Genomic DNA, 14,193 nt, shown 5'->3' with positions numbered 1-14,193 from the left:
TTTCTCCATGTTTCTTTCATACAGGTTAGCTACATTTCATAATCTGATCTGACAAATGGTACAGCAAAAGAAGGAATGTGAAGTTCTGTTTATTTACCAAATATTCTTGTTTAAGTTTTTGGAATGAGAAGTTGAGAACTGCAAGTGGTAAGTATTACCTTACGGAGAGAAAAAAAATATTAGTACTTCACAAGAGTTAACTACAGATACTGGCAGGAGCTTGTTTAAAAATGGATAAGGCGACACATAAAGAAAACAATACAACCAATAAAAGTAAGTATAAACTATCAGATAAAATAAAGAGATGACCCTATTAAAATTACTATGCACCTCTGATTCCCTAATCACAATTTACATATAAATATTAATAGAAATAGAAAAGCAAACGAAAGACAGTATAGAGTCTGTAGAGGGAAAAGGAGTTTTTCAAAAAGAAACATCCCAAACCTCTTCTATGTGTAACACACAGTAAGCAATGAAATGAAAAACAAAGTTGTCTAATTATAACAGTGAAGGTAGGCTGGAGTGAGACTTTTCTGTGCCTAATTCACTCACTGTATTTTGTGGAGAGATTCTCACAAAGAAATGATGATAGCTGTGTCTGCATGCAAGGTGGAAATAGTTCTTCAGTAGAGGAGAGCTAAGGTAGAATGCTTGACTAATTATTATTATTTTTTTAAGAAAACAAAAGGAATTGAAGGAATTGAAACTGGACTGCCTCTCTGGAGCAACAAAGAAGCAGAAATAACATTTTATGGCAGGCAGTCATAAGGGAGGTTCTGATCATTTCTGCTTAATGGAAACTGTTTGGAAAAAAAAAAAAAAAAATCCAAATTAAATCCTGGAAAGATGAATTTGCTGAGCAAGGAAGAGACTTGGTAGTGCCTAGTACAGATAGTTTAAAAATTTCTCATACTGCAGTCTTCATTATTGCAGAACAGAACATAGGCTATATATAACACAAGACTGAAATCCCCAAACTTACTATCTATTGGGTTTCCACTCACACAATTAAGCACTCTTAATGCTTCAAGTTCATTAACTGTAATGTTTCTCACAGAAAGTGCAGATGCTTTGCTTTCAGTTAAGATGTATTTAGTGATATTTTAGTAATGCATAAAATTTATGTTTACACATTAATAATGTTTCCAAAGGCTAAAAGCATAACCGTACCTTTTACAGATTGTAAAGGTGCTAATAATAACACATACATTTTTAAGGCAAAATACTGAGGATCAGAAAACACATGCCCTCTTTTAAGATTAAAAAAAAATAAATCTGTAAGTTTCTGTTATACAGCATGCTCCACCTCTGTAAGCAAACAAAAAGAAAGGTATCTTTTGACATTTGTATCTGAACTGTTCAAAGTTAGTCATCCAGCTGGCAGAGCAATGCAACACCTCGCTTGATCCAGTGTTGGACTGGTTTATCCGTGTTAAGCGTCAGAGCAATGACAAAGTTAGTGGAGTGTCCAGTAGTAGATAAGACTCCTTTACGCTCACTTGTCTTGTAGAGAGGGCAAACATACGCGTTAGATTTCTTTATATCCGATTTTGCAGCTTTAAAAAAACAAAAGAAACCAAGATACTACGTACAGCAGATTTATTGATAGGAATATAACCTCCACATTAAGTACTAATCTAAACATTAAGTACTTACAGTAACATCTTTAAAGCTAAATAAAAATAGCAATATTGCTTTGTGAGCAACACAATATCTTTTTTTTTTTTCCTCCTTTAAAAAAAGCCAGAAAACTAGTTTAATTACAATTTGTTTTCAGGAATTTATGCTTTTCTGCAATTCTACAAACTTTGTAATAATTCAAAAACACATTAAAATCTGAATAGTTGCATAATTAAAGCATTTTGCATTCTGCTTTCATGTTAGGATTAACATTTAGACGAAGCTTTTAGAATCTCCCTAAGAATTATAGTCCAGCAGCCACAGAGCCTAACTGCAATTCAAATCACTGGAGATTCAACAATCCTCTTATAACCAGACTGTTCACATGCAACTTGCACAGTGTTTAAAATTGTGCAATTCTGAGAGCAGATTCAGCCAATGCGAAAAGAAGGCACAGACAGAAAAAGTGGAAACTTTGTGTGACTGCATATTAGATAATTACATCTAAGTTGCAACAACTGCAATATAAAGTCTTGCTTAAGCAAATAAATGAAAATCAGCTATTTACTGTTCCTAATCAAGGAAAAGAGTCATAGAAAATATTTTATTGGCATCACAGAAAACTAGGAGCAGATAAAAATAATCTGAGCAAACCTTGCTAAATCATGCGAAATAAAACAGTAAGTCTCTGTAAGTCAATTCTAAGTTCTCCTCAAGTTGAGTAAGCCAGGAATTCAAACACCATGTGCTTTTCCTACCAAAATTACCTTTTGATTGAGAAACAGATCAGGTAAATCTAAATAATCCATTTTTCAAATTAATAATTGCAAACACCTGTGGAGAGGGGGACAGGTCTATTGCTCAGATGAGATGAGACTGTGGTTGCCAGCTTGACTCATTCAATCTTTTATGTAAAAGTCAAAGGTCAAGTGCACATTTGGGTGCTTTGGTTAGGGTATGAGCATTGGTCTTCTGTAACAAAGGAACTCATTGTTCAAATATCTTGTCAAATAGCACATACTTCAAGGTAATTATACTCACTTGGCTTTATCCAGATGATTGGCATTATATCAAAGAGCAATTTGGGATGCTGCTCAGCTAACATTCCCCTGGTGAGAGAAAGCAACAAAGTCATTATTTGTGGCTTGGTATTAAACCAAGCCAAGGGTGAGAGAAAGAACAACGTTTTAGTGCTCTTTTTTGATGTTTGTTTTCCATTTTCCATGCATGAAAAAGTATTTTTATATATAAAACACTTCTGTCTGGCAATATAACATTTACTTGAAGAACTTGTAAGAAAAGCAAAAAAAGTGCTACAGTCACAACAGTCTTACAGTCTTAAGATGACTCAGGCTAGATACCAATTATTGCTTATTTTAAAAAAATTTGGAGCATCTGCTTGAAATCCTTCTGCAGCTCATGCTGCCAGACGATTTTTTGAAGGATTTGTATTTTAATGCAGATTAGCACATCCCAACACTTCCAGCACAATAATATTTAAAAGAGTCACTGTTTTATTTTCTTGAGACCATGAGAAGAATGAATATATTTTCAAGTGTGTTATTGTAGTAGTATGAAAAGTAACACTTAAAATACGTAAATCTTGTTTGAGGACTTAAGAAAGCTTTCTAGAACTGTACTAAAATAATTTGTTACTGACTTTGTCCTGTCCCAGCGAGCTCCATCTAAAAATAATCCGTGTATATAAACACCATCTGCTGGTGCAGTATCAGCAGTATCCTGAGGAATAACCTACAAGAAATAAGTGATCCATGTTAATAAACTTTCATAGGTGTTTGCTTTTTCGGGTATTATACCTACTGCCAATTTTCAGAAAATCAATCCAAAATCAGAATAATGTAGTACCTTCTTTTGGGTACTACTTTTATACAAAACCATAAAGACAGAAGCTTTCTGTGGTTTGTTAGTTGCCCTTACTGTAGGTTTTAAAATAAGGCTTTAATCACACAGACAAATACACACTGTGTAGGCTGTTTTTTTCCTCTGAGTGAAGGCCCAGGTCCAATGAGAGAACTACTTTCAAAATTTATTTTACAGAAATGTGCCTACCTTATCACAGAATTAAATGTATGTCTTCAATTGCAGCGTGACAATTGCAAAATGAACATTTCAGTCAGGATTTACTTAGTGCATCTCACTGTGACATCAGGACCCAGATTAATAAAATACACGCTTATAATTTATCTGTACCTGAAATTCATATCCCAGAAGGTCAATAGGGATTCTGTGCTTCCTAGCATAGTTTTGCATAGCTCCAGTTAAAAACGCTTGAGTAAAATAGAATCCTGACAGCCAAAAAACTGTGGGCTTCCCTAATTCATACCAATCCTGGAAAGAGGAATATGATACATTCAATAATCAGAAAGAGACAAATCCTATGTTCTTTGATCACTTTCTACATAATTGGATTTAGAAAATCTAGCAAACTCTATCACTTCTTTCCCAATATTCCTTTAACATAAATGGCAAGTTATATGAAAAAAAGTAGATTAAATAATTAGTAGTACTGCCTCTTGTACTTTACCTGTAAAAATTTCAGCCTTTCCAGAAAATCTAGAATATAGCTCCCTAATGGTTTTAGACTAGGATATGAATGCTTAGCCCAATTCTCAGGAACTTTTCCAATAAGTAGACTGCCACACAGAGCCTCCAATTCTGCATCCATAACAACCAATCCTTTAATGGCTTTCTTCAGGTTAATTAGCGTAATACGAATAGTTCGTATTAAACTAGAATTAAAAAATAACACAGAATTATGATTTGTAAGATACAGAATTATGATTTGTAAGATACTAAATCCTCACTGAAAAAAAAAAAAAACGGACTATGGAATGATCTACGGAACTTATATAACTGTAATTACTTCTTTAAAGACACGTATTTAAAGTTACAAAGTTATTTAAGACTACAAAGAGTCTAATACATTCTTTTTTTAATCTTTAATATAACCTATACTGTATGGTAAGAAGATAAATTTGGAACTCCAAATGTATATACACTGTATACTAGATGAAGGAAAAAGTTTTAGATTATAAAATAAGGGTGGGTAAGGTCTGAAACAAAGGAAAACTTGGAGAATTAAGGCCACAGAGTATTATTAAAATTTTGGGAGAAACTGAAGTAGAAGAGATGAACAGAGAAATAAAGAAAAAGGAGAACAGAGAAAAATAAGAAAGAAAGAATGGAGGAGCAGGTAAAGATAAGAAAGAAAACTAGGAAAACAAAACAAGAGAGAGACTAAGGACCCAAAGACAAAAATAAAAATGGATAGAGATATGTAATCCCAGGAAAAAAAAAAAAAAAAAAACGTTAAAGAGAATTATAGCAAGAAAGGCATCAGGAAAGGGGAAAAAAAAGTAAGAATTTAAAAACAAAAGCATATGAGATAATATAGAAATAAGCAGACATACTTCCAGCTACAAAGGAAATAAACTGTGTGTATATTACAGTTTCTTACCCCTTTGCCCTGCAGGCCAGAAATGTGAAGGAAGAAAGTAAAATATAATGAAATACATTGAAAAAGTAGTTTTAAAAAAATAAAAAACATAAAAATATTGTTCACATTCTTTTAAAATGCTACTTAGACTCTTAAGACTCCCGTCTTCTATCATGCATTTTTTCTCTTTCAGTTCATTTTGCCACCAGATCATTTTTCCCAAAATCTATCCTACACTCTGAATTTCCAGTGTTTACAGTATATGAGTGGCAGAAAAACATCCTCTGTTAATGGAGTGGTTTGGGTTACACTTTTACACTTAATAAAATAGAACTCTCTTACTTGTTAAATCTTTCCATTTCTTGCACCAACACAGTGTTCATACTTTCTTCATATCTCACAGGATATTTAGTCAGGCAACTTTCAATGTCAAAATCATTTGGAAGCTGTAAATGTCAACATATTTAGAAATCATTCCACATATCGTTATAAATTGGAGTTATACTAAAAGCATGCAGATATGAAAAACTGCAGAGTAATTAGACACCGTTAAACTTGCTCATGAGTATCTAATCGATACTGTAGTAGCATAATCCAAATAAAAGCAATTAAGTTATATTTATCTTTTAAAAACCACCAAGATTTTTCCTTACCATGAAAAACTATAAATACATTTCCATTTTCTTTAATTTTAAACTTGTTCACATGAATGAAACAAGTATTCTTTCAAACTTCATTTGCTGTTTTCTCTGTCCTATCTCCTGTCTACTTTGTAAAAATAGTTTCAAATGAAATACAGCCACACAATTTCTTACTTTCATATTGCACTTAATTCCTTCCAGTAGATTTTTCCTCCAATACGAAATCAATTTTACACTGAAAATTCTGTCTAAAGAATTTCTGCTTTGTAAAAAGATAAATTGGAGTCATTGGTATACTACAATACCTTGCTGAGAATATCATCTGCAATTTCATAAAGAGTGCTGTCACCACCTCCAGAAGAAGTTCCCTGAATGTCTCCTCCTTGTGTTAAAAGCAGAGATTCAAAGAGGATCTTAATTTGCTGAAGATCTTTTGAAATATCCACATTTTCATGCAAACCAAATACCTCTGGTTCCTGACTAAAGGGAAGACTCTAGGACAAAATACAGTAAACATTTGCATGAGATAAAGCAATGGACTGAGAATTAAATCCAAGACTTGTTTAAGAAGCTGAGTGAAAAACTACTACTGACTTCAACAGAAAGTGGATAAGGACCTCAATGATGGGTATTTATAGACAATATTACTGGTGATAGAGCCATCAACTTACACACAGAAAGCCATTTCTAAGGAATTCTTGATTATCTGCGCTACATCCTCCTATCTACTTTATTGAGTCCCTCTCCCCCGCAGAAACACATACTAGACCATAGCAAGGATCTTACAAGGATGTTAGGCAAGAAGCCAAGCACCCAGTTAAACATGCTGCAAACCTATTTTTTTTAATGCAGTGAAGCTTTTAAGGGATGTGTTCTTAGCTCATCTTCATTATGACAGTGCTACTTTTTACCTTAATAAATTCAATGTAGTCCTCATAGGTGCCTTTTGGTGGAGCATAATAGATTCCACTGGGAGAAAAAGTGTAACGAGGATTTTCAATTATTTCAGGATTATAAAAGTCATCCAGCATCGTCAGCAGTAAGCGTCTGTCCCAGTCATCTGTCACACGACCTCCATAATTGCACTCACCAGTCAGGTAAGACACAGCTTCAAACGGAACATGGCTATATTCATTTATGAATAACTGAAACACAAGAGAGAATATCTGAAATATCTGCAGAGCAACAGTCTGACCTACAAAGTGAAGGCCTGGAAGCTGTAGTGCATGCAAAACTGCCACTTACAGTTTTCTCCCCACTTAAGTGTTAGAATTTCCAAAGTTCTGACACCCCCACCCCCTACCCCCCAACACCCCTCCCAGGTAAAATTACTGTTTAAAATTAACAGGGCTTAGTAGTAAAAACCTCTCATGAACACCAAAATTAATAAATAATTCTTGAATTATTTACAAATGGATAGTTTCTTCAACCTAAACTTTCTAGAAGGACACTTCTCTTTCTTGTGCATGTAGAAATGTGTGTTTCACAGAATTTTTCTTCCAACCTCCAGAACCTTCTGATCTCTTTAATTAACTGCTTGATAACTTTAACAGCTCAACCTTGACTTCAGTTTTAGCTGTCCTGATTTTGATTTATTAACGGGCCTGCAGAAGACTCAAGGCCAAGAAGCGTATAGTACTTTGTTTTAGGGGACAAGAACAGTCTGGGACTCTGTTTAATTAACGTTATATATATAAAAACAAAGTTCCTTTTGCTAATCACAAAAGCCACCACAACAGGTGACTGTTACTAACATGGTGTTACTTATAGGACAGTGAGCTCTTATATATGACAATTAAAAATTTATTGTACTCATATATACTTATTATACGCCAGAAGTCCGTATGCACCAAAATCTCATGCAGAACAATTTTATTTCATTTGTCATTCTGAAAATATTTATAATATGATTGACATTCCTTGCCTTTGTGGCTGAAGTGAAGTCATGGAAGTCTGATTAAAATTCTGTGAACATTTGATATAACTGAAGTGGATGCTCCTTTCTGACTATCAGGCTCTTTCCTACGGTTCATAAGATCAGAGATTAAATACAAGCAGTGATAGATGATTTTACCTGCAGCTGTCTGATACTAATCCTCAAGTCTGATTCATTAAACCCATAGGGTATATTCCAACCAAGAGGCCCAAATTTTCTTCTCTCCTGAACCAGAGCATGGAAAAAACAGACTCCAAAGAGCAGTTTCTCCCATACCTTCAAGAAAAACAAAACAAAACAAAAAAGTATCATTAACTGACTTACATGTTCATGCTATTCAGGAATTTATATCAAGAACACACCATTTGATTACCACTCTCTGTCTAGTGTGCAAATACAGGCAACTATGAAGTACATCGTGATTATTTGACTTGGGAATAGATATGCACACATTTGCCACGTATGCAAACACACTTAGGTGTGCTGTTATCATAAATACCACAGAATGGTTTGAGTTGGAAGGGACTTTTAAATATCCTCTAGTTCCAATACCCCTGCCATGGGCAGGGACACATTCCACTAGACCAGTTGCTCCAGGTCCCATCCAACCTGTCCTTGAACACCTCCAGGGAGGGGGGCATCCAGAGCCTCTCTGGGCAACCTGTTGCAGCATCTAACCATCCTCATAGTAAATAATTTCTACCTTATATCTAAGTTAAATCTACTCGCTTTCATTTTAAAACCATTTCCCCATGTCCTGTCACTACACACCCTGATAAAGAGTATCCCCATCTTCCCTGTAGTCCCCCTTTATGTACTTGAAGGTCTCCACAAAGCTTCTTTAGGCTAAACAACTCCCAGCTCTCTCAGCCTCTCTTCACAGGAGAACTGTCCCAGCTCTCTGGATCATTTTTGTGTCCCTCCTCTGGACCCACTCTAATAGGTCCACGTCTCTCTTGTGCTGGAGGCCCCAGATCTGGATGCAGTACTCCAGGTGATGTCTCATGAGGGGGCAAAGTAGAGGAGAATCACCTCCCTTCACCTGCTTGCCATGTTTCTTTTGACGCAGCCCAGGACACAGTTGGCTTTCTGGGCTGATAATACACATTGCTGGCTCATATTGAGCTTCTCAACCATGAGAACCTCATGTCTTTATCTACAAGGCTGCTCTCAATCTGTCCATCACCCAGTCTGGTGATGTTGGGGATTGCTGACCCTGGTACAGCACCTTGCACTTGGCTTTGTTGAACTGCATGAGCTTTGCTTGTGTCCATCTCTCAAACCTGTCAAGGTCCGTCTGGATGGCATCCCTTCCCTCTAAAGTGTCATCTGCACCACCCAGCTAGATGTTATCTGGAGACTTGCAGAGAGGACATTCAAACCCACTGTCCATGTGACCAATGAAAATGTTAAAGTTTTATACAAGATTTTTCTCTTTTTCCATGTAGAGGGGTGCTGACTTCGTAAGAATTCAAATATCAGATATTTAATTTTAAGCCTCAATAGACAAACATATAAAATAAAGTTGTACTGTTAAATGTAAACCCTTAGTTGCAACCACTCACAGCTGTATATAATGATTACAATATTCTTTGCTGACTAATCCCACTATTTTTTCACTTCCTTCACAGGTGATGATTACCTAAGGGGCTCCTTACTTATCAGGAAGAGATATGGGCACTGCAGTACTAGTCCCTGTGAGCAAGAAAAGGATTTGAGTGCTTACCCTTACCATCTCAATAGTGATAATGCTTATATTATCCTAATTTTATACTTTCAAAAGGAAGTTTGGCTTTGCATGTGCTTCTGTTCATTACGGCTGAGTTCTGCCCCTCAGTTACGCAACTTGGACAGGTATCATCTACTAATGAATGTTCAAAATTTATGCAAACTGTGTAATATGTACATGTAACATTTTAGTTTTGTGTAATTTAATAAAGCCAAAGAAAACATTCTAGCTATTGCCACATGAAATTACCCAGTATAGCAATTCTCAGCTCATCATTTTAATCATTCTAAAACCTAAACTCACAATCACTTCAGCTTATGATATTCATTGGACAGAAATCAGTGTATTTGTGGATCAAAACAAAGACAGCCAACAACAAAAACACCACCACCACACACAAACAAACAAACCGTCAAGAGACAAAGAGATGAGAAAATTACCAGCTCCTTTTCAGGGCATCCGGAGAAGAATGCAGGATCAGAAATAGGATCAGAAAGAAATGACTGAAGTAGGTTTAACCGGAGACCAGTAGGAGGTTCATTTGTCATCTTTACTCCGTTTTGCAGAATAGTTACTGGGAACTAGAAATTAAAAAAAAAATAGCAAAACTGCACTCAAAGTATGGAATATACGTTATATTTTTATAACAATATATTATTATATTGTGTTTGTTATATTATCAGTTATCTGTAAGAAGTCACATTTTAAACATCAACAGCTTAAAAAAGTACTCAAAGATACAGAAAGCTAAGACCGTGCTGTAAACTACAAACCTGTATTTTAGAGTTTTGTTGGTATTCAATACCTTACAGGTAAAATGTATGCTGCGAAATTAATTTTTTAAATTTATGTGAAAGAAAACCTCACAGAGAACAAAAAATCTCCTTAATTACACATGCTGGCAATATGCAGTTCCATTCACTACTATACAAAATATCACACATCACAATATCAAAGTATTAAAAAAGAAGATTGCTATTGTTATTTTTAGAACTAATTTTCAAATGACCTTTCTTGATTAAATTATCTCTTCAACAGCCTCTAATCATTTTAGAGAAGTGCCACATTATTAGTTCCTTCAGGGATATGAAAATTTTGGTTAAAATTTCACCAGCTTTACCCTTCTATGAATAAATACTGTTTGTCAATACATGTACCTTTGGGGACGGGTAACTAGTAAGCCAAAGTCTGAAGGCTGGATGACATTTTTCACTGCTAAACTCTTCACATATTTTCTCCAGTACCGGCATCCAGGAGACAGCTAAATGACAATTTTGTAAACAAACCCAGGTTCCTTCTTCCATTCCTTCTTGAATCATTTTCATAGCAAGAGGTCCTTGTCCTTGTCCTAATGAGATGGACTGAAACTTATTTCCAACCATTTCTTTGTCATTTGCAAATTTCAGAAGGCCTTGAACAGAAAGCATACGATTTTAGCATTTCTTCATTAAAAAGAAGTTATATCATAAAAAAAATGAAAAAATGTTAATTACTATTTTTTAAAAATGTACATACAACAAGAAGGTATAGCTTTGGTGTAGAGTGTAATTATTCAGTATTAAATACCATTGTCCTTTTTAGGGAGCACATGATTGTATCAGTCTGACCTAATGCACTCAAATCTACTTGTGCGAAGGGCAAAATAATCCCCACTGTGTATTGAAGAGGAAGCGCAGGTCTCTAATTTGAAAAATTGTTCTTGGCTTTCATTTTCTCTTTGTGTATATACTTACTGGACATGGGATCTGCTCCTGGAGATAGCACAAATATTAGAGGGATTGTAGAATTTGAATCTAAGTAACTTTTTGTTAGATCAAAAGGTGGTGGCTCTACAAATTTCTTCCCCAGTTTATCTGTTACAAACGTTGTTATAGCTGGACCAATCTGGTGAAGTAAATACAGACTATTAACTGAAATCAAACATAAATGATTATTTCACAGCATCTTCAAAGTACACTGTACCCTAACTCAGTTAAATTCCTCAGCAAAACGCCTAGAGAGAGACCTCTCTAGTTTGCACAGATGTGAGACTAGTTTTGCTGAATGCTTCAGAAGCATAGGTTTCAGCTCATGTTGTCACCCCCTCCCTTTCTTTTCTTTTTTTTTTTTCTTTTCCCCCACAGGTGATAAAAATGTTTTTAGTAAATAAAAGGTAAAATAACTCATATGACCAATATGAGTTCATCACATTAATCACAAATCACATTAAAACTTTAATTGAGGCCTAGTGTGAAGGACCCGCATGTTTCCCCCTTAGAATTAATTACAAATAATTACACTAATAAGCAGTTGCAATATGTACTTTAAATCCTAACATTGGTTGTTCCTAAACAGCACACAATACAATTTGCTAAGTGAAATAAGGAAGAATGTGTTAAAAGTTCTATTTGGCTGTTCAACACATTTCATCTCTCTATTCACATTTAACCCTTAGTATGAAAGTACATGGTACTAGACACTGCATTTCTTCTTGTTAACATGTCCTGCTCTTATGTATATGGGGTGCATCAAAGAACAGACTGAACACGAATGAGCACTTGAAGAAAACTGTAACGATGAGTATACTCTGAAAAATGCATTAAAATCACATCAAACAGAATATCTCAGATGATGCTTCTGGTGTTTTAACTGCTTAATTGAAAAATAAGAATAGCATTTATTTACTTAATAACCAATCTGTTCTTCATATTTTCTTTTAACAGCTATTGCAAACTATGGTACAACACCTGCAACAGTCTAGAAACACATGATAATGTATCATTTTACCTTGTCTGGCCTTAAGCACCGAAGAATTATCATCTTTTGTAATTCATTCAATGTATTATTCCATTGTTCTGGTAATGGAAAGTTTTGTGGCTCTTTGCTTTCATAAATTTTTTGCCATTCGCCTATATTTTCAGTCACATTATTCCTAGAGGAAAAAGTGCTTACAATTACTGCAAATACCTGGAGTGTATTTTGACGTTTATCAAAAATACATCTATATCAGAAAATAATCCAACAACTGAATGAAGCTCTTTTCCCAGCATGCTGTTGCAGAAATACAAAACTTCATCTGAAGGGTTCCGAGTTGACAGTAAGCTCTGCTTCCTCTTCTATACAGCATTGTGTGGTACTTGAAAGAATCATAGGTGTGGGATGATGGCATGAATTTTTGGCTTCTTGTATTTCAGGAAAAACTCCACTTTAGAACACTTCTTTTCAGCATGTTATGCGTAATTTGGTCAAAAACAATTATGGATAATTCATATCATTTTACTATACCTCAGTCCTTTCAAAGCTGGGATTTCACTTGCACGACATAATTCATCCCAGCTCTTATCTGGTAGCCAAGACGGATCTGGATTCTTGTATTTATTCTTGAGACCCACACCACCAGTCAGTAAGAACATAAACTCTTGATGTTCAATTTCATTTTTAGCCCTATATTCCAGGCAGGGGAAAAAAAAAAAAAAGAACTGAATAATATTCTGTTATTGAGATATAATTTTATATAACAAAGAGTTGTTTTAATGAATTATACTTCACTACCATTTAGCAATACTTCTACTGCAGTAAAAGCTGAGATCAGATCACAGTATTCTAGACAATCAATAAATTGTACGGTAAACAATGACTGATAACAACTACAGTAATAGTTTCAAGATTTAAAAGTATATATCTATATATTTGTTTTTAAAAAGTGCTATTATTCCTAATTTTTAAAGGCTTAATAGAAAAAATAGATTCTGGGAACACAATAAAGCAACAAATTGTGCCAGGAAGAATGGTCCATAAACAGGTGTGTACACACTGCTATTAAATAGATATGCGCATTATAGTCATGACCATGCAATTTTGAATTTATATTTCCCTTCAGAATGTATTAGCAGAAAATTACAAAAAAAAAAAAAACACAGGAAGACAAATAATAAGACAGTAGAAGAGAGAAGACTACAACTGAGATCTCATGATGGATGCAAAAGGGTATAAGAGGAAGACGAGGGAAAATGGAAAAAAAAAAAAGACAAAAGCCTAGAAGTTGCTAGAATAGCACAATAGTGTCAGACTTCTATTTATAAACTTGGTCTTAAGTAATAGCAATAGCTTTTGATACTACATAGCACTATCCATTTTCTTTAAAGGGATGTATTTTCTTTAAAAGATGTATCAGTGACAAAGCCATTGGTTTAAAGATGAACACAAACATTTTTTCCATAATGTGCCCAAAGGCTATAGTAGTGATACATGTACCTACATCTTTCACCTATACATATTATGAGTATTAAAACCCCCAGATATTCTTGACTTTTTCCCCAATAAGAAAATCATTAATTTCTATTATTAAAAACTTCAGAAAAATGAGCTTACATGAGAAGATTACAGCAGAGTAAAAAGGAAAAGAGTAGTTTGTCCTTTTCAAACAGTGACCGACATACATTGCAGTACAAATTGTATGTAAAGTGATCAGTTAGGTATCGAAGTCGCTTCTCCAAAATTTTGGATTTGTTACTAAAAAGAAACAAATGATAAGGTGAGACTTCAGATTTAATAACTTAAGCAAATCAGTTAAGAATCTAAATCTAACTTTGTGGATGAATCATATTAAGCCTGCATGCTCCACAAGAGACTTAGATGCCCATTTCCCCCCAAATTCAATTATACTCAATGCTTTACAGCTCTGTTGAGAGTTCCAAGCAAAATAATGAACTGATTTGCTGGAGTTAGGTGGCAGCACTCTTGTAGTGTTCATAGTGAACACCCTTTCTATAAGCAACATTCTTAAAAATACTTAAGTATTAGTCTCCAGTGCATGCTTACAGTTCAT

At 34.7% G+C, this 14,193-nt stretch overlaps 1 protein-coding gene and 1 long non-coding RNA gene across 8 annotated transcripts in view; one reads left to right on the top strand and one right to left on the bottom strand.

The window, feature by feature from the left end:
- DNAH12 (dynein axonemal heavy chain 12) overlaps positions 1–14,193 on the bottom strand; it is a 70,267-nt gene that overhangs the window by 1,818 nt on the left and 54,256 nt on the right. For 4 of the 7 annotated variants that reach the window (XM_048071661.2, XM_048071667.2, XM_048071690.2 and 1 more), the window contains 15 exons: positions 13,737–13,877; positions 12,651–12,809; positions 12,153–12,297; positions 11,120–11,270; positions 10,544–10,797; positions 9,827–9,967; positions 7,796–7,933; positions 6,633–6,866; positions 6,027–6,215; positions 5,423–5,526; positions 4,169–4,373; positions 3,835–3,972; positions 3,284–3,375; positions 2,665–2,732; positions 859–1,559 (listed from right to left, as the gene is read on the bottom strand). In XM_048071661.2, the coding sequence (XP_047927618.2) occupies positions 1,369–1,559; positions 2,665–2,732; positions 3,284–3,375; positions 3,835–3,972; positions 4,169–4,373; positions 5,423–5,526; positions 6,027–6,215; positions 6,633–6,866; positions 7,796–7,933; positions 9,827–9,967; positions 10,544–10,797; positions 11,120–11,270; positions 12,153–12,297; positions 12,651–12,809; positions 13,737–13,877 (2,350 nt within the window). In that variant the 3' untranslated portion in view covers positions 859–1,368. Of the gene's footprint in view, positions 1–858; positions 1,560–2,664; positions 2,733–3,283; positions 3,376–3,834; positions 3,973–4,168; positions 4,374–5,422; positions 5,527–6,026; positions 6,216–6,632; positions 6,867–7,795; positions 7,934–9,826; positions 9,968–10,543; positions 10,798–11,119; positions 11,271–12,152; positions 12,298–12,650; positions 12,810–13,735; positions 13,878–14,193 lie in introns of those variants that run through there. The other 3 variants (XM_048071678.2, XM_048071699.2, XM_048071706.2) reach the window with 3 other exon arrangements.
- Positions 26–9,420, top strand: LOC136791593 (uncharacterized). The gene is made up of 3 exons (XR_010833883.1): positions 26–147; positions 6,731–6,818; positions 9,289–9,420. It is a non-coding gene; the product is annotated as an uncharacterized lncRNA (long non-coding RNA).

This window comes from Anser cygnoides, chromosome 10 (assembly GCF_040182565.1).
Source record: "Anser cygnoides isolate HZ-2024a breed goose chromosome 10, Taihu_goose_T2T_genome, whole genome shotgun sequence".
NCBI classification, from domain to species: Eukaryota; Metazoa; Chordata; class Aves; order Anseriformes; family Anatidae; genus Anser; species Anser cygnoides.
This window is presented reverse-complemented; position numbering and strand designations above follow the sequence as displayed.